Source organism: Hemitrygon akajei, chromosome 11 (assembly GCF_048418815.1).
Source record: "Hemitrygon akajei chromosome 11, sHemAka1.3, whole genome shotgun sequence".
Classification (NCBI taxonomy): domain Eukaryota; kingdom Metazoa; phylum Chordata; class Chondrichthyes; order Myliobatiformes; family Dasyatidae; genus Hemitrygon; species Hemitrygon akajei.
In genome coordinates, this window is record NC_133134.1 from 154,602,782 (window position 1) to 154,626,159 (window position 23,378).

General features: G+C 39.6%; 1 protein-coding gene across 5 annotated transcripts in view; it reads left to right on the forward strand.

Moving 5' to 3' along the window:
• LOC140736154 (protein phosphatase EYA1-like) overlaps positions 1-23,378 on the forward strand; it is a 279,757-nt gene that overhangs the window by 139,877 nt on the left and 116,502 nt on the right. For all 5 annotated transcript variants that reach the window (XM_073061988.1, XM_073061987.1, XM_073061991.1 and 2 more), the window contains one exon: positions 23,263-23,345. In XM_073061988.1, coding sequence (XP_072918089.1) covers positions 23,263-23,345 — 83 coding nt within the window. The remainder of the gene's footprint in view (positions 1-23,262; positions 23,346-23,378) is intronic.

Below are 23,378 nucleotides of genomic sequence, written 5' to 3' on the forward strand. Positions count from 1 at the left end.
TTCGGTAATATTACATTATACAATACCAGTTGAACATGATGTCCTCTTTGAAGTGGCCAACTTCAACGGGCACATAAACGGGCCAATTGGCCGACCATGACCATACCAACCTTTTCCGCTTTGGTAGTAATCCCATTTGCCTGCATGAGCACTGCATCTTTGTATACCTTGCATGTTTAAGTATGTGCCTAAATGACTCTTAAACATCGTATTTCCACCACCATGTCTGGTAGTCCTATGATACAAGTGACATTTGACACATTGGCAGACTGTTTAATATCATTGCTGATTTTATTTCCATAGAATTCATTGAAAGTAAAACCTAGGAAAATGCAAATGATTGTTGTTTCACCATTTCTTGTTTTACACTGTCTCACAAAGTCAAGATTAACTTCTCGAACCCATAAGAAGGCATATGATCTGTTGGTCTTCATTAGACGGGGGGGGGGGGGATTGAGGTCAAAAGTCAAGAGGTAATGTTGCAGTTCTATAAAATTCTGGTTAGACTACACTTGGAGTGTTGTGCTCAGTTTTGGTTGGATGTGAGGGGGTGCAGAGGAGATTCACCAAGATGCTGCAAGGATTAGAGATCGTGTTTTATGCAGAAAGGTTGAGCAAGATAGGGCTTTTCATTGTGGAGTGAAAGAGGATGAATGCTGATTTTTGATAGAGCTGTAAGAGGTGATAAGAGGCATAGATACAGTAGACAGCCAGCACTTTTTTCCCCAGGGCGGCAATGCTACAAGGGAGCATAATTTTAAGGTGATTGTAGAAAAGTATAGGAGTATGTCTGCAGTAGGCTTTTTACACAAAGAATGGCAAGTATGTGGAACATAATGCCATGGGTGGTGATAGAGGCAGATACATTAAGGACTTTTAAGAGACTGTTTGATCAGCACATGGATGAAAGAAAAATGGAGCTATGTGGGAGGGAAGAGTTAGATTGATCTTGGAGTAGATTAAAAGGTTGGCACAACATTGTGGGCCAGAGAGGCTGTACTGTGCTGTAGTGTTGTATGGTCTACGTTCTAAATCATGAAACCACACAGAACACTTCTTACACGAGTCAGTTTCTGCTCAAAAGGTACAACGGATGGGAATTGGAATTGCTAATTTTAAACATAAGATTAAGACAGAATAGGTTTGAAACTTAGTCTCATTGCCACCAGGGAGATAGCTCAGGATCCGTATGTCATTCCTTACATCAATAATGGCTGCACACCCTAATTGAACATTTTTGAAAGAATTAGGCTTTAGGCATGGGAAAGGATACATTACACAGGTCATCACCGTGACTCTAAATCCAACCACCTCCATGCTGCATTATTTCCAAGACGTGGGTAGTACGACACACCCAAAGGTTCAGATATAATATTCACTGCATTTTTAGTTCTATAGAAGATTCAATATTCTTTAAAACCATACTCCAGCTTTTCATCTTGTCTTTTTTTTTCTCCATTGCCATTAGAAAACGAACCACCACTACTTTATCATTTCATAGACACTCCTGTGCCCAGCACCACTTTATGGATATACAGTCAGTCTATGTATATAAGTAAGCTTTCTTATGTACTGTATTTATAATTACTGTGTTTTTTATTATTACTGTATTGCATTCTTTATCTTATTGTTTTTTCATGCTGCATCAGATCCAGACTAACAATTATTTTGTTCTTTACACTTGTGTATTAGAAATAACATTAAACAATCTTGAATCTTAAAATTGAACTGACAACATTAAAACAGTTTTGTCCTTTTCAATACACAGATTCATAGTGAAGGTTTCTGGTTATATATGCAATAGTTTATGGAAATAATCATTTTTCACCTTCACATACAAAGTGTTGGAGGAGCTCAGCACACCAGGCAGCACCTATGGAAAAGAATAAACGTCAACATTTCGAGCCAAGACCCTTCATCAGGACTGAGAAAGAAGAGGGAAGATGCCAGAATAAAAGGTGGGGGGAGGGGAAAGGGGCTAGCAGGAGGTGATAGGTGAAGCCACGCAACTGGAAAAGGTCAAGGGCTGGAGAAGAAAGAAACTGATAGGAGATCTTCCCCCTTCCTTCTCAGTCCTGAATAAGGGCCTCAGTCCAAAATTTTGACTGTTTACTCTTTTACATAGATGTTGCCTGACCTTCTGAGTTCCTCCAGCATTTTGTGTGTGTTGCTTTGGATTTCCAGCATCTACTGACTTTCTTATGTTTGTGATTTTTCAAGTTCACCCAATTTCTCTTCGCATATGTTGGTCTTTGCTCACTGATCACTAAAACAAGTAATGAACTGAAAAGAAGTAATTATTCTATTTTTTTCTCCTGACGGTAGTTAAACAGAATCAGTAAAGCTGAAATTTAAACACAAAGTACACTGCAGATGCTGTGGTCAAATCAACATGTACAAACAAGCTGGAGGAACTCAGCAGATCAGGCAGCATCCGTGGAAACGAGCAGTCAACGTTTCGGACCAAAACCCTTCATCAGCCCGGAATGTTGACTGCTCATTTCCACGGATGCTGCCTGACCTGCTGAGTTCCTCCAGCTTGTTTGTACATGTTGATAAAACAGAAATTTACTTTGTCTTGGATATTAGAGACTCTATCATCTTTGGAAGGACAGTTAGATTGCCTGTTTTCATTCCTTTGCATTCTGTTTGAACAACTGAGTCAAAGCTAATGTTTGACCATTATGGTTATGCTTCATGAATAATCTCACCTCTTCCACCTCAGTTTCATCTCTCATAATCTGACATCACCTGTCTGATTTGTAGACAATTAAGTTATAGCTGAAATCTAAACTCTTGTCCCCTGATTGAGAGTCAGCCCTTTACCTCTGGAGATATTGGACATAAATGCATCTCCAGATTCAGCGTTCCAGCACGCCTTTATTATTCATGGCCAACAATGATTTTCTATCCTGTTATACCCTGTAAAGAGACTTAAAAGCATATTAACCCTTCACGAAAATCTAAGTAGAGGTCCACCCTAAGGAGGAGAAGACTAGTCTTTCTAGTGGGATCTATCAATTTCTCTCAGCAGGCTTGTTTCAAATCCTGTCTTTTATGGAGACTTCGGGAACTCTACGAGCTTGAACTTTGACCTTAACAAAAAGGAGATTGCTCTTTTTTTCCAAGAAGAAAAGTTCACATAAGTACACAACCTTCTCCCCATGCACTCAATCTCCAAATACTTCAGAAGTCCCTTTATAACTTATTGCAACAGCTAAACTTCTGCCATATATAATTTAAAAGCAAAGCCACCATAAACTCCTGTGTCCTCTTGGCCTCTCGCTCTACACATGGTTCTCATTTGGCACAGTCTCTGAGACTGCAATGGTGGTGAACACAGCACGAGAGCAACTGCTTCTTTCAGCAGAGGTCAAACCCCTCGCTTTAAACAGCAGGGTAAAAAATCACTGCAGAAAATCACCCCATCAGGTTCCAAAGTGTTCAAACAAACAAGGGTCGACTGTAAATATAGCAGAAATAATCACCTTTACTGTTTCAACGTAAGCACGAATATGAAACTATAGGCTACAGTGTTAAAATACAAATGTGGGAAATGAAAACCAGGTTATCCAAATTAGGCAATAAACCACAACAAGTACAATTTGGCTTTCTATCATTGCACTTTTCAAAAAGTTGCTTCAGAGATGATAAAGAGCATATCTTCTAAATTAAATTGTAAACCACAATTATGAAATATATTCTTGAACTATGTTGGCTGAATGTCTTACTCTAATAAAAACAATATTCTGTATGTGTGCATAAAGATCTTCCAATTATACCATGCAAGTATTGGTCATAAATGTTTATACTATTCTGTTGCCAAATATTTTAACTGAAAAGTTAGCCTGTTTATTTGAAACAGTTTGAATTCTATGTTGGTAACAGAGGTAAAGACTGATGTTCGAATCTCTTGTGTTAAAGAATGATGTTTATTTGTTAACATCCACATCCTTATTGCCTGTTACGCTGCTGGTATTTGGGGCAGCAATGAAGGTCCTCCATCTCTGGCAGTGTTCAGGTCTTCCTTCATCATGTCAGTAGCTTCCTCTCGGTTTTCACTACTGGCAGTCTTGCAAGTCCCAGGTGGAGACTCAGGAATACCGTCACACTCAGATGTAGAAGGATTCTTCATTGCTGTTTCCATTACAATTTTGTTTTACCAGTCAGGGTTGCCAGCCCTGAGCGTGAAGGAGGGGAGGATCACTCTTAGTCTGATCTCTACCCCTTGATCTGTTTGGAATGGGTGACCCTACCACGAGCCAAAGCATAAAGCCCTGTCTCCAGCCAAAATAGCTCTCAGGGTCATTTGAGGCATGCAAGCCTCAAAACTGTCCAACTAGGTCATGGTCTTCTTGGAGGTAACATCCACATAGCATAATTTCATAGTGCAAATTTCAGTGAAAATACAAACAGAACATATATTCTCTATTTTTATTCCTCTTTGGAGCATCATTCACTGACCAATAGAATTAACTGCCTCTCCTAGTCAGATACCTGGAGAGTAAGTCTAATGGAGTAAAATGTGAGAAATTCACTGTCATATATAAAAGGTTTGAGAATAGAAAAAGGATTCAATTGGAAAAAGGAAAGCTTCTCTATACTCTGTGCTTAATTCAGACCTTCACTTAGAAGAGCCTTCAATAATATCAGCAATGCACCAGGTCACAGGCTGAATACTAATTACACAACAGGACAATTCCACAAAACTTAAAATACCTCCTTAAGATGGCAAGGGAATGGCTGCCAGTGACTTGCTGGTGATCATCAATGATATTGTGCATATTATGAAACAAACGGATTGCCAACACAAGTGGTTTGTTTGTATTAGGATGGTGAGCAGCTACTGAAATTACGGGCTAGACAAAGCTTTACACTGTATCAGATTTTATACTTTTAAATGTGTTTGAATTGGGCTCTTACCAAGTTTCCTTTTAGATATTTCATCTCATGGCAAAGTACTTAAAAGAAAGACAAAATACACCTGTGTATTTCCAGTTTTTTTTTAAACTCCCTTGAAGTAAGCAGCAGGAAAGGGATTTAATGACTTTCTCTTGGATATAAGGCTGAATTAATTTCAATACTGCTAGAAAAGGCTGGAAGCAAAACACTCAGTTCATTCTATACATAGGTTATTTCTATTAGCAGCACACTGACAGTGATAAATATAAGAGCATAAGACATAGGAGCAAATTAGGCCATTCAGCCCATTGAGTCTGTTCCACCATTTCATCATGGCTGATTCATTATCCCTCTCAGCCCTGCCTTCTCCCCTTTGACACTCTTACTAATCAAGAACTCCTCTTTAAATGTACCTAATGACTTGGCCATCCAGAGCCATTTGTGGCAATGAATTCCACAGATTTACCATTTTCTAGCTAAAGAAATTATTCCTCATCACTGTTCTGAATGGATGTCCTTCTTTTCTGATCCTAGACTCCCTATCAGTATAAGAAACATCCTTTCCACATCCACTCTATCTAGGCCTTTAAGTATGAGAGAGATTTCAGTGAGAACCCCCTTCGTTCTTCTAAACTCCTGTGAGTATCGGCCCAACACTCTTCATACATTTACCCTTTCATTCCTAGGATCATTCTCATGGGCCTCCTCTCGACCTTGTCTAATGTCAGCACATCCTTTCTTAGATAAAAGGCCCAAAATTGCTCACGATCTTATTCTATATGCCAGATAATATAATTGTCGACTCTAAGTATTCATCCACTGGTTATTTCCACTGACATGTTGTATTATACTTAAGAAATTTATTCATTTAAAATCATCTGTTGTGTTCAATATTGCTTTATGGCCCAGTAACATGTTTAGTGTTACAGAATACAATGCATTTCTAAGGAAGTGAAAGCCCAACAATATATCTAGATGAATAGGAATGAACTGCTCAAGTGGCCCCTGAGTTACTTTTCAAGTGTATTCTGATGAAAAGTGGAGAATGCATAATGAAGATATTAGCTTTTCCTCTTTGCCAAGTTATTTCATGTATATAATTTATTTATTACTTTATTGTCACCAAACAATTGATACTAGAGCGTACAATCATCACAGCGATAATTGATTCTGCGCTTCACGCTCCCTGGAGTACGTTGATAGTAAATATAATTTAAATTATAAATCATAAATAGAAAATAGAAAAGGGAAAGTAAGGTAGTTCAAAAGAAATCCGAGAGACAGGTCCGGATATTTGGAAGGTACGGCCCAGATCCGGGTCAGGATCTGTTCAGCAGTCTTATCAAAGTTGGAAAGAAGCTGTTCCCAAATCTGGCCATACGAATCTTCAAGCTCCTGAACCTTCTCCCGGAGGGAAGAGGGACAAAAAGTGTGTTGGCTGGGTGGGTCGTGTCCTTGATTATCCTGGCAGCACTGCTCCAACAGCATGCAGTGTAAAGTGAGTCCAAGGATGGAAGATTGGTTTGTGTGATGTGCTGGGCTATGTTCACGATCTTCTGCAGCTTCTTCCAGTCTTGGACAGGACAACTTCCATACCAGGTTGTGATGCACCCTAGAAGAATGCTTTCTACGGTGCATCTATAAAAATGATATAGGTGATATATGATATAAATGTTAATAGGTGGATTACTAATATTTACTTCCACTTTTAATTAGCTATCATTGCCTGAGCAGACATTTGGTTGTTGACCATTTATTGTTTGATTTGTAAGTACCGGGCAAATATTTTTGGTCAGTCATAACTCTAACGAAACCTAATAGACCTTTCTCATTTTATTGCCAGAGCGAGCGGTAGGAAAGTTAACAGTAATCCACTCAGTAAGCCAAGGCTGCTGTGGAATTGCATAGACTTGATGTTTGCTTCTCACAGCGTTGAACTTCAATTCAATTCAAAGTACATTTATTACCTAAGTATGCATGTAGTACACAACCCTGAAATTTGTCTTCCCCACAGACCAAGAACCATGCCACCAACCCCTTCAAGGAAAAACATCACCCCCCACATGCAAAAACTATTGTGCAAATGGCAACAAAACAAAATGCAAAACACAGAACTTGAAACACAAAATCAAAAGGCGTATTTCAGTGCAGATCAGTGTTCATTATCTGCAGGTTGCCCCAATTGAACCTCAATTGAACCATCTCAAAAGTGAGCAATGTCACATCCTTGACCAGTCCATTTTGCCTTCACTAGTGAAATACTCATCTGTACATTAGTACCTTAATTCAACATTGTGCCAGGGTTCTTTTGATTCATTCCCTAGGCTTAAAATTCTAAAGCCATGTCTTTTCTCTCATAAGTTCTTTGCCAGCTATGTACCCTAACCTTATTCGCTGCTGTTGGCTCCCCATTTGTTAACTTTCAAAATGAAATCTCCAAATCCTTCTATGTATTATTCTTTGCTTTCAGTACAAGGTCCTCCAGCTCCACTTCCCTGTCAGGTTTCTCCACCTTCATACTGTTTACTGTAAACTTTTACAGTTTACTTTTACTGTTGCACCTTCATTATTTACCATTCTGGCCAAATTTACACCACCTGGGACCATAAACAGAAACTCTCTTCTTGCTTCATCTTCCTACAGATTTGCCTTGGCAATGACAGCTTTCTTGTTGCTGATTCAGAACAGTATGAGTGTACCTACTTCTGAGGGTTAATCGAGGCTGATATTTCATTGCTCTGTAGAGAACGTAATGCACTATCAGAATTAACACATTTCACCTGAGTTTCGAAAACTGAGACCCTCTCTACTTGTTTATGGTGGGATAGTTAATAGACCTGTTACCGCATAGCTACAACACCTGGGTTCAATCCTGAGCTCCAGTGCAGTCCCTATGTAATTTTCATGCTCTCATTGTGATCACGTGGGTTCCCCCAAGTGCCTGTTTCCTCCCACGCCCCAAATACTTGGGAGCTGGCTGAAAAATTGCCCGCTGTAAATTGTCCCCTTGGAGGTAGGTGAGCGGTAGAAACTGGAGGTAGTTGATACAAATATGGGGAGAATAATTTGGGTTTAGTTCAGGATTAGAGGACACAGGAGACTGAAGATGTTGGAATCTGGAGAAACACATAAACTGCTGAAGGAACTTAGCAGGTCAAGCAGCATCTGTGGAGAGAGAGGACCCTTGACAGTGTGTGTCAAAACCCTACAGAATCAGAATCAGGTTTAATATTACCGGCAGGTGTTGTGAAATTTGATGTTATGTGGCAGCTGTACATTGCAATACATAGCAATTAAACTGTAAATTAGTACATATATTTAAAAATTTAACGTCAGTAGTGCAAGAAGAGAAAATAAAGTAGTGAGGTAGTGTTCATGGGTTTGATGTTCATTCAGAAATCTGATGGCAGAGGGAAAGAAGCTGTTCCTGAATCGTAGAGTGTGCGCCTTCAGGCTCCTGTACCTCCTTCCTGATGGTAGCAAGGAGAAAAGGCACATCCTGGGTGATGGGGGTCCTTAATAATGGATGCCATCTTTTTGAGGCATCGCTCCTTGAAGATGTCCTGGGGAGCTGGGGAGGCTAGTTCCCATAATGGAGCTGACTGTGTTTACAACTTCCTGCAGCTTATTTCAACCCTGTGGAGTGCACTCCTCCCCCACCCCCACCCCCATTCCAGACCGTGAAGCAGCCAGTTAGAATGCTCTCCATGGTACTTCCATCTGGACTTGGTGTAGATGAGGTCACTGCAGACCGGGTATGACAAATATTCCATGATACCATTCAAAGTACAGAAAAGGACACCACCAATGTCTAGGCCACCATCTCCTCAGTCTAAGCTGAAACAGATTATGCTGATCATTAATTTCAGAGTTTTTTTATGGGTGCCTACTGTACCCTAAGTGACCACTATATTTCCTACATTTATCGAGAAATTTCAAACAATGTTGTGTTTTGGGACATTCTGAATTTATGGAAAATGATGATATGGAAGTCTTTATTAATATCATGTTAAGAACATCTTTGGCTACTTACAATAACTGCTCACAATTCTTACTTGGATATGAAGCAGACTATTTGCTGCTTTAAGCAACCCACATACATATAAATCTTGACATGAAACTTGACATAGAAATCAACCCAATTGCTTCATTTCCTACTGTTTCCTGCCCCTCAGTGCTGGATTAATGTCCTTGTACGTTTTTAACTGGACAAGCCTTTGATAAGTCACTTGAGGGCCGTGAAATAAGCATTATAGCAAGGGAGCATTGATTGACTGGGTTTTACCTAAGGCAAATCAAACTCTTTGGAACCAGTTCACCGAGAAGAAGACTGAAATAGTTTGAACTGCTCTTCGCTTTTGTCTAAAAAAATAAAACACAAATCTACATTCTGTTTCTGTAAGCAGTAGATGCTCTTGTCAGTTGCATTCCTGTACTATAAATTGCATCTCCATTGCCAACACTATAGTTCACCATGAAACCAATCCAGGTTTTCACCCATGGTGGAAAGGAGACAAAGTACAATAGGCGAGTAAGGGTAAATGGAGAAGCAGAAACAATACAAAACAAAGGAAAATCACTGTCATAGTTGGCTGTTTTCATATTGAGTAGATTATTGTGCAGTGGTATTGTTTGATCATCATCATTATATACCGTGTCGTATGATGTAGGCGAAAGTAGTCCATGACCATAATTGTTCAGGGCAAATTTTTCTACAGAAGTGGTTTGCCATTGTTTCATTTGGGTAGTGTCTTTACAAAACAGCTGATGCGAACCATTATCAATACTCCTCAGAGACTGTCTGCCTGTCGTCAGTGGTCGGTTGCAATACCAGGACTAGTGATACACACCAGCTGCTCATACAATGATCTGCCACCATTACTTCGGGTCCTTATAAACAGTTATTTGTCCCCCTGCTACAATTCAATGATAGCCTATGATATGAGAAGACAAAAGGAATTTCTGTAAAAATGATTAATACTTTACATATAAAGCCTTGCCACATGAAAAGACTTCTAAATCACGAGCGTCCAAAGCATGAGTGAGTTATAACATTCTTTTGAATGGAGGACACTCCCAACAATATACAATGTCCCATTTATTCAATGGTTTAGTTCTGAACGTGTCCTGGAATGTATCTTGTAGTTCAGTCCGTTAAGTTATAATCACAGGCAGTTATTAGTTTTATTTTTATTGTTCTGATATTCACATTCCTGAGCAATGGAATTATCTTCAACTCCCACAGAATTAAGAAGGGCGTCATTTTGAGGTAGTGTGAGTAAAGCAGGGTATCATATTGCTAGAGTACAGGTAATAAACTTTTAACATTCAAGTTCTTTTTTAGTGTTGGTTGCCTAAAGCTGTGTCCTCGCATTGACAGACTTAATAAAGAATGATGGATCTATATGAAGTGACATTGTTAAGAGTAAAAAAAATCCAACCTGCTTTGTTTCCCAGCTCAAAGATACAAGGGCTTTTTTGTTTTGGTATCAGTTATTAAGATTTTGCCTTACAGCAATAAAGCTACCTTCTTTCCTCTGCCCTCCATTCAGAAGAAAAGAATTAGGTATTTTGCATGTGATAGTTCAGACAAAACAGGTCTACTGGGGCCTGAAGGAAGGAGAGTTTATACAAAAATAAAGCCCGTGCTTCCTGTTTTTTGGCAAAAGGGGCTTTAGGGCCATGTGCTATTGAGGTGTCTTGTTAGGGCACTGGTTTTTCAAAGGTTTTATTTGCGAGGTTGACCCAGTTACTGAAGGTTTTACAGCTGTCCCCTCCAACCATTTAAAATTCATTTAAGAGAATTTCATTAAAATAAGCATCATAACTCAAGACAAATGATGGATGGAATTCTTCATCGTCCTGCTGTGTGAAGAAGACAGGTACAGAATGAAGCAGCAAAATAGTTTATTCTATAAAGAGCAAAGCTAATGACAGCACCATCCACCTATTATTCAAGTGAGCAGTCCTACTGAGAATTAACATTCCATTCCCTCCCCTGTAATGGAAACTCATCAGATCTATTTCATTAGGAGTTTGAGGAGATTCAGTATGTCACCAAAGACACTCACAACTTTCTACAGATGTACCATGGAGACCATTCAAATGGGCTGCATCACCATCTTGTATGGGAGGGCCACAGCACGGGATTGCAATAAGCTGCAAAAAGTTCCATCATGGGCACAAGCTTCCCCAACATCCAGGACTTCCTCTTCCCCTCTGCCATCAGATTTCTGAACGGATATTGAACCCATGAGCACTACTTCACTACTTTTTTTTGTCTTTTTTATTTGAACTATATATATGGTAAATTACCGGTCTTATTATGTATTGCTACCATATAACAACAAATTTCACAACATATGCCAGTGATATTAAACCCGATTTTGATTCTAATTCATTCAGTGCTATGTCGTAGAAAGCAGAAATACCAGTAACCAAGAACTGTAGGAAGATGTTTATTAGTAAGAGACTCAATTATTCGTGTTGATACTTCCAGTCAACAGTTGAGAATAGAATCAGTCAGAATAAGCCACAGTTTTCGTTAAATTGGAGGGTTATTTATAACTGCTTCGGATTTTTGGCACTTGTGTATTTGTTTCTGTCATTTCTTTCTCCTTCTCCACAGACAAGCTTACCACCTTGTGATTTCAAATAGCTGACTGAAACAATCTAGTTCTTCAGTCATTTCAGTGCTGCTGTTTGGTCAGCCCTATCACAGGTGCAATTGAGCCGTCAGCAACAGGGCCATTCCCACCCATGTAATTGGAACCATTTAAGGCCTGATATTCACTTCTAAGTTAAAAATGAAAGTTCTCTGATTTTCCTTATCATCAAGAACTCTTTTCTTAGTGTCTTGATAATGGCCCAGAATACCATGTTTCTCCTCTTTGCCATCCAGTTTCTGAATGGACATTGAACCCATGAACAACACCCCACTACATTTTTTATTTCTATTTTTGCACTACTTATTTAATTTAACTACATAGTATATATACTTACTGTAATTCATGTTTTTTATCAATTATTATGTATTGCTGGAAAGACAACAAATTTCATGATATGTGCTGATGATATTTAATCGAATTTATTTATTTATTGAGATACGGCAAGGAACGAGCCCTTCTAGCCATGCCGCTCAGCAATCCCCCAATTTAAAACAACACAGATTTCCAGCATCTGCAGATCTTCTCGTGTTTGGGGTCCCCCAATTTAACCCTAGCTTACTCACAGGACAACTTACAATGACCAATTAACCTACCAACCAGTATGTCTTTGGACTGTGGGAGGAAACCGGACATCTCAGAGGGAACCCACACGGTCAGGTACAAACTCCTCGCAGGCAGCAGCAAGAATTGAACACAGTTCACCTGTACTGTAAAGCGTTGTGCTAACCTCTGCACTACCGTGCCGCCCCATTCTGATTCTGATTCTTATAATCTTTATATAAAGTGGAATTTCAGCTCATGATACTTATTCAAATATTAATTGAAACATAATATATATACGGTATATATAATCCATCAATGTTATCTGAATCAAGGCTGTAAAGATCAGAAATGAAACAAAAAGTGCAATCATATTTTCTCTTGTTTGTGATTTCACTACGTTTTTGTTGCATAACAACAAATATCACAACATATGCCAGTGATATTAAACCTGATTCTGAGGTATGTGATCATGATTTCCCCTCTTTTGATATCTGTTGTTTATTCATTTAAAATGTTTTAATTTAAACTGTGAATGTTCATTACATAATTGGAGGAATTATCTTGCAGAAGTTATTAAAGACCAGAAAATGGGGGAGTTGTTTTTAATGCATACAGTTAAAGTTGAAACATGTAAAGCATTTCTACTGAAATTAATCCATCTCCCACAAATTGTTTCTCTCAGTCACCTCTAAGCCGTGATCTTTGAAAATGTTGATTATTTAAATAAAATATATTAAACAAAGTAGAAATAAAGGCAGATGTTTAGAATAGCACAGAACATTCAAAACTGGCTTCAAGGAAATTAAAATAATGTGTTTCTTCCTGCCCTCCCCCCACCATCTAACTCTGACTCCTCATCCTTTTTCTCCAACCTTGATGAAGGGTCTCAGCCTTAAACATTAACTGTACCCTTTTCCATAAATGTTGCCTGGCCTGCTGAGTTCCTTCAAAAAAAATAGTGAGGTGGTGTTCATGGGTTCAACGTCCATTGCGAAACCTAACACAGCGGGGAAGAAGCTATTGTTGAATCGTTGAATGTATGCATTCTGGCTCCTGTACCTCCTTCCCGATGGCAGCAATGAGAAGAGGGCATGCCCTGGATGGTGGGAGTTCTTAATGACGGATGTTCCTAATGATGGATTTCACATTTCTGAGGATCTCATCGAAGATGTCCTGAATGCTGCAGAGGCTAGTTCCCATAATGGAACTGACTGAATTTACAACTTTCTGCAGCTTATTTCTATCCTGTGCAGTAGCACCCCCCCCCCACCTCCCCATACCAGACGGTTCTGCAGCCAGTTAGAATACTCACCACAGTACACCTATAGAGTTTTGAGAGTGTCTTCAATGACATACCAAATCTCCTCAAACTAGTAATGAAATATAGCCACTATAGTGCCTTCTTTGTAACTGCATCGATATGTTGTGCCCAGGATAGATTCTCAGAGATGTCAACACCCAGGAACTTGAAATTGCTCACACTTTCCACTTCTAATCCCTCCCTGAGGACTGGTGTGGGTTCCCTCATCTTACCCTTTCTGAAGTCCACAATCAATTCCTTGGTTTTATTGATGTTGAGTGCAAGGATGTTGCTGCGACACTACTCAACCAGCTGATCTATCTTACTCCTGTATGCCTTCTCTACCATCTGAAATTCTGCCGCAATAATTTCGTCAGCAAGTTTGGGCTTTGCCTAGCCACACAGTCATGGGTGTAGAGAGAGTAGAGCAGTGGGCTAAGCACACACCCTTGAGGTGCACCAGCAAGGTGAAGATGTTAGTTCCAATCCGCACAGACTATAGTCTTCCAGTGAGGACCTGGAGTATCCATTTGCAAATGGTAATGCAGAAGACCAGATTTTGGAGCTTTTCAATCAGAACTGTAGGAATGATTGTGTTGAAAGCTGAGCTGTAGTTATTAGACAGCAGCCTGACATGAATATTAGTATTGTCCAGGTGATCCAAGGTGCAAAGAGCCAATGAGATTGCATCCTCTGTCGACCTATTGTGGCGATAGGCTAATTGCAGCGGGTCCAGGTTCTTGCTTAGACAGGAGTTTATTCTGGCCATTACAAACCTCTCAAAGCACTTCATTGCTGTAAATGTGAGTGCTACTTGACGATATTTGTTAAGGCAGCTCGCCCTGCCTGTATTCCTTAATTGCCACTAATCATTTTGAAATGGGCTATTTATGGTAATTACTTACATTATCACTCCCCAGACTAAAATATGTCATAATATTCATTTATGTTTAATGTTCTAAGCCACTCAGTTATCATCATTCATTGATTAACATATCCATGGGTCATCTACATATAGTATTAACTTTTGAAAAATTATTACTCTATTCATCTATGTGTACATCATACACATGCATGCGCACACTCGTAGGGTAGATACTCTGTTGCTGTGCAAAGGTCGTTCCTTTCAGCAGGTTCTTGGGTGCATCATGCACTGCGAACCTAGGTCCGAGCTTAGTCACATGGTTATTCTCAACGATAGATGTTGGCTGCATTCACACAACAGCTTGAACAGCTGGTGAAGATCTTCTCCCAGGTTCACCGGCTGTCAAAGATGCATTTTAAATTCAATACATTTTTAAAAGTTAAAGAACCTAAATATTCAAGATTTAAGATTGTTTCTGGTCATTCATCAGAACACGTGTAAAGGAGAACAAAATGATGTTACTCCAGATCCACTGCAGCATAAAAAAAACAGAAAAAGTATAAGCAGCACAATAAAAACACAAAAAATATAAATACATAAGATAAGCTTCTACCCATGGACTGATTGTATGCATAGAAAGTGATGCTAGGTACAGGATCTATACATAAGGTGACTGACAGGAAATGATAAAGTAGTGGTGGTGGAGTGGTGTGGTTGGGTGGGTTAATGGGTGAAGGTGTTGATCAGCCTAATGTCTTGGGTGAAGTAACTGTTTTTGAGTATGGTACCCCTGCCATAGATGCTCCATAGCCTGTTCTCTGATGGAAGTGGGACAAACAGTCCATGAGCAGGGTGGGTAGGATCCTTCATGATATTGCTGGTCTTTTTCTGGTACCATTCTGTAAAGACACACAGATACACACACACATACCGACAGAAACTTATTAAAGAAAGTTCAAAATATGAATTCTCACTTGTTACTCAAATAAAAAGTTTTACTTCACTTTCTCACACCAGCTGATTTTTCTGTTCCTGGCAGTCAGCCAGTTCAATGCAATGTGGGTTAAGCTACTGAATTCTCTGCAACACACACAAAACGCTGGAAGTACTCAGCAGGTCAGGCAGCATCTACGGAAATGAATAAACGGTCATCATTTTGGGCTGAGACCCTTCTTCAGGACTGAGAAGGAAGGGAGAAGGGAAGGAGGCTAGCTGGAAGGTGATGAGTGAAGCCAGGTGGGTGGGAAAGGTCAAAGGGTGGTGAGAAGGAATCTGATCGGAGAGGAAAGTGGACCATAGAAGACAGGAAAGGAGGAGGAGACTGATGCACCATCAATAACTCACGCCGAGACTTAGGAAGTGAGATATCGGCTTTTATTGACTGAAGGACAACACTACATCCTGGGGAAAATGAGGGAGAGCAGCAGGCCACAGTCGCCTTTATACAGGGGTCTGTGGGAGGAGCCACAGGGGTAGTCAGCAGGGTCTTGGGAGGAGCCACAGGAGCAGTCAGACAGGTATATCTAGTTCAGACTCAGGAAGAAATGATAGGTAATCGAGGAGAGGTAAAATGTCTGCACGAGATCCTCTGGTCTGAAACCTGGGAAATCTGTGGAAGCTATCCCATCAGACGCCATGAGATGTTCATCAACAAAGTGGCATTTGAGCTTCAAGCTTTGAACTTTGAATTGTCCCATGCTAGCTCTCTGCTAAATAGAGGCTACACTGCAGCATCTACTGAGGAACAACCCAGTAATGGGAAAACCACCAGTGCAACTATGCAGATTCCATAGAAACGTAGAAAACCTACAGCACAATACAGGCCCTTTGGTCCACAAAGTTTTGCCGAACATGTCCCTACCTTAGAAATTACTAGGCTTACCTGTAGCCCTCTATTTTTCTAAGCTCCATGTACCTATCCAAAAGTCTCTTAAAAGTCCATCAGAAGATTGGTCCCTCTTCTGAATGAGTATATTGCCAAATAATGACTATATTCATTAATCTATCATTTTGCAAATAGATAGCTGTTAATCTCTTTGAGTGCTAATTAATGATCCCAGGTGTTTACTTATATATTACAATGGTTAAACATTTGATAGCTAGTGAGCCTATCAACCTGTGCTCATCTGTAAATCCATAATTGAACCAATTAGTGTATGTGCCAATATTTCCATACTTATATGAATATAATTATTAAAACTTTCACCTTTCTACTTATCTGTACCTTTCTCTGTTTACTTTTCTTTCATTCAAGTGCAGACAGTTCATTTTCCAATTTTTTTGCAGTAATGACATTTACCTACAATTATCTATCATTTTGTTTTAGAAATGATTCCAATGGTTATCAGCTTGTCCATCAATATCAATCTATAAACGTATTCATCTTGAAGCAAGTCTGTTGTTAAATCTAGCCATCTGTCATTCAGTAAATCTTTCCATCTGTCAATCTACATTGGTTAATCAATAATTCTCACCACCTGTCCACCAATGGAATTCTGGATTAGTAAATCCATCCAGCTACTAATGTATAATTAATATGTTTTCCCATCTGTCCATTTATAAGTCTAACAAAATGTAAAATCTGCTAATTCACAATCTGACAATTGATGCATATGCCCATGCATCTACAGTATCTGTAATCCCATCACCATTTAAATGTACTGTACTAATTTTTAACCAATCATTGTACTTCCACCAGAATCAATCTCTATTCAAAGTTTAAAAAGTAAAGTAAATGTTACTATCAAAGTATATATATGTCATCATATACAACCCTGAGATTCATTTTCCTGTGGGCACACTCAATAAATCTATAGAATAGTGGCCATAACAGGATCAATGAAGGATCGACCAGAGTGCAGACGACAACAAAATGTGCAAATGCAAATACGTGAATAGCAATAAATGACAAGAACATGAGATAATGAGATAAAGAGTCCTTAAAGAGAGACCAATGATTGCAGGAACATCTCAATGATGGGGCAAGTGAGTGTATTTATCCCCTTTTATTCAAGAGCCTGATAGTTGAGTGGTAGTAACTGTTGGTGGAATCCTGAGGCTTTTTTACCTACTACCTGATGTCAGCAGTGAGAAGAGACCAGGACCTGGATAGTAGGGTTCTTTGATGATAGATGCTGCTTTCCTATGACAGCATTTCATATAGATATGCTCAGTAGTTGGGAAGGCTTTACCTGCGATGCACTGAGCTGAACCCAATTCTTTTTGTAGGATTTTCCATTCAAAGGCATTGGTGTTCCCATACCATACTGTAATGAAGACGGTCAATATACTCTCCACTACATATCTATAGAGGTTTGTCCAAGTTTTAGCTGTCATGGCGATTCGCCGCAGACTTCTAAGGAAGTAAAGGCGCTGTCATGCTTTCTTCATATTTGCACTCATTTGCGGTATGAACATGAAAATATTTCTGTATCCCGTCCAGTTGTAAATTTGCCCAAATAAAATTGTATTGAAGTTGAGTCCATTCTTAGCATTATCTTGCCTGTCTACATATAAGTTTATCAGCACATTTGTGCCCTTTATTTGAAACAAATATTAAGTGAGGAAAAAACAATGCAATGTAGGTCTTTATTTCTTGTAGTCCTTACGCAGGATTTCCTAAAGGTTAGTTTGCAGATTGAGTCTGTGGTAAGGAAGGCAAATGCAATGTTAGAATTCATTTCAAGAGGACTAGAATGTAAAAGCAAGGATGTAGTGTTGAGAATTTATAAAGTATTGATGAGGCCTCACTTGGAGTATTGTGAGCAGGTTCTCACCTCTTATCTTAGAAAGGATGTGTGAAACTGGAGAGGGTTCAAAAGAGGTTCAGGAAAATGCTTCCAGGATTGAATGGCTTGTCATATGAGGAGCATTTGATGACTCTTGGCCTGTATTCACTAGAATTCAGAAAATGAAGGATGACATTGAAAGCTATCAAAGGATGAAAGGCCTTGATAGAGTGGATGTAGGGAGGATGTTTCCTATGGTGAGAGAGTCTAAGATCAGAGGACACAGATTCAGAATAGAGGGGCATCCTTTTAGAATGGAGATGAGGAGGAATTTCTTTAGCCAGGCTGGTAAAAATCTGTGAATTCTTTGCCACAAGCAGCTGTGGAGGCCACGTCTTTATTTATTTTTAAGGCAGAGGTTGATGGATTCTTGATTGATCAGTACTTGAAGGGATACGGGGAGAAGACAGGAAATTGGGGCTGAGAGGAAAATTGGATCAGCCATGATGAAATGGCGACGTAGATGCAATGGACCAAATGGCCTAATTCTGCTCCTATATCATATGGACTTACGGTCTTATGGTCTACTTTCAAGGCCATTGGAATTCAAAATCAAGGAAGGAATGTTTTAGCTGTGCAAAATTTCAGTCAAATCTTATTAGTACTGATTTTAATCCTGGACAAGGTATCACAAGCAAGATATATTCTCAAAAGAAGTTTATTGTAAATTCGCAAAACTGTGGGGTTAAAGCCACAAGATCAATTACATTAACTTGGAAAATATTCTTTATTTTAGAAAGTTGAGGGCTGATCTAATCAGGTTATATAAAATGATTAAAGGGCAATGCACAAGAAATAGAGAAACTATTTTCTTTTGTGGGGAAAATCCAGAATTACTGTACATAGTCTTAAAATCAGAGCAGGCCATCTCGAGAAAAATAGCAAGAAAGTTGAGTTAGCTATTCACAAATGCTGTGATTCCTGGCTCATTTCAAAGGATGCATCTGACTGTGGACCTCAAGCAAGTCTTGCCAGCGAGTATTATCAGACCATCCAACTTCAGGAGCCAGTGAACCTGACTTCATTGTTACCCTAGTGTTACTCAGTGCTTATGTTTTTAAACTTTAATCTGGAGAGTGATCAGGGGCACCATGAATGCCCTGGGTTATTGATAAACTATTTCCCAGGTTCCCTAGCTTGACAATAAACTATTTCCAAAGTTGCCTTTCTGTTTTATATGCCAGTTTATATCTTAATTATTAATTTATATCTCTAACTGTTACTAAATAAGCCACTCTCTCCCATCTATAATTATAGGAATAAAATCAGAAAATGACCAGTTTTGTTTTCAAGAGGACTGCCACTCAGCCATCAGGCTTTTGAATAAAAGGGGATAACCGCACTTGCTTTCCCATCATTGAACTGTTCCACAACCAATGATCTCACTTTAAGGACTCTTTATCTCATTATGTCAAGTTCTCATGATTTATTGCAATTTTATTTATATTTGCATTTGCACAGTTTGTTGTCTTCTGCACTCTGGTTGATCTTTCATTGATCCTATTATAATTACTATTCTATAGATTTGCTGGATATGTCCACAGGAAAATTAATCTCAGGATTGTATATGGCAACTTCGCTGATAAAATTTACTTTGCACATTGAACTTCTCTAAACAACTTTGCCTTTGCATATGATAGGTATACAAATACCTGTTCTTTGTATTGCTATTCAAATCTGTATCTCAAAACTTAAGATCCTGATACAAAAAGCTATGTATGTTTGTTTACCTGTTATCAACAATGAAATATGACTTAGACTGAACTTTTTTCAAATCAAAATTTCAAATTCAAAGTAAAATTTACATTGAACTTTTTTTATAGTTGGTGAAAATTATTTGTCTTTGCGAACAAAAATTATTGTGTAATATTTGGCAGCATGACATCACATACCTTTTAAATGTCTATTAATATACTAAGCTCTTAATATGTCAATCTTTAATTCTGTCCATTTGCAAATGTATCCCGGCAGCATTCAATCTGTCCACCTGTAACCTTGTTTGAGCTTAAAACCACATACTTTTCATTACATACTGTAGCCTATCCATTAACCTTCCACATAATTTAGAGGGCTTACCATCTGTTTGTTTAATGTAATTCACCTGCCAGTCCATAAATCTGCCCAATGTCAATCTATAAACCTTTTCTCCTGTTAGTTTACAGATCTGCTCAATCTAAAGTCTATCAGTGTGCAAGCCTATTCACCTATCACTGTATCCATGAATCTTCTTGTCTATGATTATGTCTTCATTTTTTGTTTTACTTCTCTTAATTTTCATTACAATTATCTTCATGAAACCCTGCAGTTGTTGAAATCAATTATGTAAGATGGCCTAAGTGGGTTATAACCAAAGACATTGGGATAACATGAGAAAGTTGAATGTGGAGTTCTCTCTGTACATGTGCAACATACATTCTCTGTACATGTACAACATACATATGAGGGGTGATTGATAAGTTTGTGGCCTAAGGTAGAAGGAGTCAATTTTAGAAAACCTAGCACATTTATTTTTCAACATAGTCCCCTCCTACATTTACACACTTAGTCCAGCAGTCATGGAGCATACGAATCTTGGACCTCCAGTAAGTGTCCACAGCGGGGTGATTGATAAGTTTGTGGCCTAAGGTAGAAGGAGATGAGTTATACAGCTCTCGTTACATGCGCATGCAATTCAAATCTTTGAGTGATTATGCAGAAAGTTTGAAGTCAATAACTCATCAGTTAATAACTCAACAGGGGTGATTGATAAGTTTGTGGCCTAAGGTAGAAGGAGATGAGTTATTAACCAAACTTTCTGCATAATCACTCAAAGAGTTGACCTGTATGTGCATGTAACAAGAGCTGTATAATTCATCTCCGTCTACCTTAGGCCACAAACTTATCATCCACCCCTGCTGTGGACACTTTCTGGAGGTCCAAGATCTGTATACTTCATGACCGCTGGACTAAATGTGTAAATGTAGGAGGGGACTATGTAGAAAAATAAATGTACTAGGTTTTCTAAAATTGACTCCTTCTCCTGTAGGCCACGAACTTATCAATCACCCCCATAAAGAATTTAGCAAGTCAGGCAGCATGTACGGAGGTGATTAAGCAGTTCACGTTTCAGGCTGAGACCCTTCATCTGAACTGGAAAGGGAGGATGCAGAGTCCAGAATAAGAAAACGGCAAGGGGGAATTGATGCACCATCAATAACTCACGCTGAGACTTAGGAAGCGAGATATCGGCTTTTATTGACTGGAAGAATAAACAACACTACATCCTGGGGAAAATGAGGGAGAACAGCAGCCCACAGTCGCCTTTATACAGGGGTCTGTGGGAGGAGCCACAGGAGCAGTCAGCAGGGTCTGTGGGAGGAGCCACAGGAGCAGTCAGACAGGTATATCTAGTTCACCACAGGAATGAAGTAAGAAACTGTAAGGTAGGGATTCCTGACCTTTTTATGCCATGGACCCTACCATTAACCGAGGGGTCCGTGGAACCCTGCCGTAGGGTGATAGGTGGAAGAGGTAAAGGGCTGAAGAAGAAATAATCTAATTGGAGAGGACAGTGGACCATGAAAGAAAGGGAAAGTGGAGGGAGGCAAAGGGCAGGTGAGAAGAGAAGGGGTGAGAGGGTAACCAGAAAGGGGGAACTGCCAAAGAGCGGGGAGGGGAATTAATGAAAAGTTAGTTTGGCTCATCATATCTGTTTACCTTCAAGTAATTATCTATATTAATTGCATTTACTAGGACTTGAGAAGGGATGAGAAGATTACTTCAATCACCTTCAATAGGTATTTCAATAGGTACATTAAATGTTAGAGAAATGTATACAATATACATCCTGAAATTATTTTTCTTTGAAAACATCCCCTCCCCAGCTCTCCACCAGCAAAAAAGCATTGCTGCCCCCACCGAGCACTCAAGCATGCAGCAAAGCATCAGTAAAGACATGGACTTGCAGTACTCCAAAGACTACTCGTTCACCTGGTATTCGACATACCACAGGCTTTCTCTCCCTAATAAGGGAAAAAGAGATGTCCCCATTTCACAGTGAGTTGGGAGACATAACAAAACAATTTCCCGATTTATGGTGTTAAAAGTCAGTTGCGTTGATTTTCTGAGCTCTGTGCCTCTGGGCACACAGCCAACAGCAAGCGCACTACTTCCGACCTTCCTTGTTCTCTCGCGACGCGTTAATCGGCGGCACCAGCATTGAATCCGCCTGCCTCCAGAACAATGAAAATCCGGCACCCTGTAGGCGTGCTAGCCTTCCAGGCTGTGTGCTTGGCGTATCGAAAAGCGGCCGGTCGTGAGGCCAGAGAGCGGGTCCCGTTCCCGCAAAGAACCAAAGTCAGAATGTACTCCAGATCAGGATCTTCAAAACAACCTTGAAAGGGAAAAAAAGAGATTATAAAAGATAGAAATAAAGCTGTCTCTAAAGATGAAAGCAAAGGAGTCACCGTTTAGCGCCATCATCACTAAGCTCCACCCTCGTCAGTTCGCTGGCCCATATCGTCCTATTTTTACTACGGAGGTCTAGTCTCTGTACACTTCCACCCCCCATCAGGAAGGCCTGTGAAGTTCTCTGCTTCTTTCTGGGCAACAGACCTAACCAGATCACCTCCTCCATCTGGCAGAACTGGTTTTCACTCCCAACAATTTCTCTTTCTGCTCTTCCCACTTTCTCCAAATCAAAGACGTATGGCCCCAGCTATGCCTGCCTTTTCATCAGCTATGTAGAAGAGTCCATGTTCTAAGCTACACCAATACGCTCACCATCTTTTTCTTGGCTACATTAATGACTGGTGTTGCTTTCTGCATCCATGCTGAGCTTGTCAATTTCATTAAATTTGCTTCGAACTTCAACCCTGCCCTCAAATTTACTTGGTCTGTCTCTGACATGACTCTTCCCTTTTTGATCTCTTTGTTTCCATCACCAGAAACAGTTTATCTATTGATATCTCTACAAACCCATTGACCCTCACAGTTATCTTGGCCATACCTCTTCTCATCAGACCTGATGAAGGGTCTCAGCCCAAAACGTTGACTGTCGATTCTCCTCCATACACACTGCCTGACTTTCTGAGCTCCCCCAACATTTTCTGTGTGTTGCTCAAGATTTTCAGCATCTCCAGAATCTCTTGTGTTTATCTATACATACACACCTTATCTTTGTGAAATGAATATAATGAGTGTGTTCTTCTTTCACAGGTAATGGTCTGACAGCAACATCAGGGATTTATCAGGGAAACAATACAATCACCAGCTCGACAGGCTTTAACAGTGCACAACAGGTATTACTGATATCACTCAATTCAATAGATATC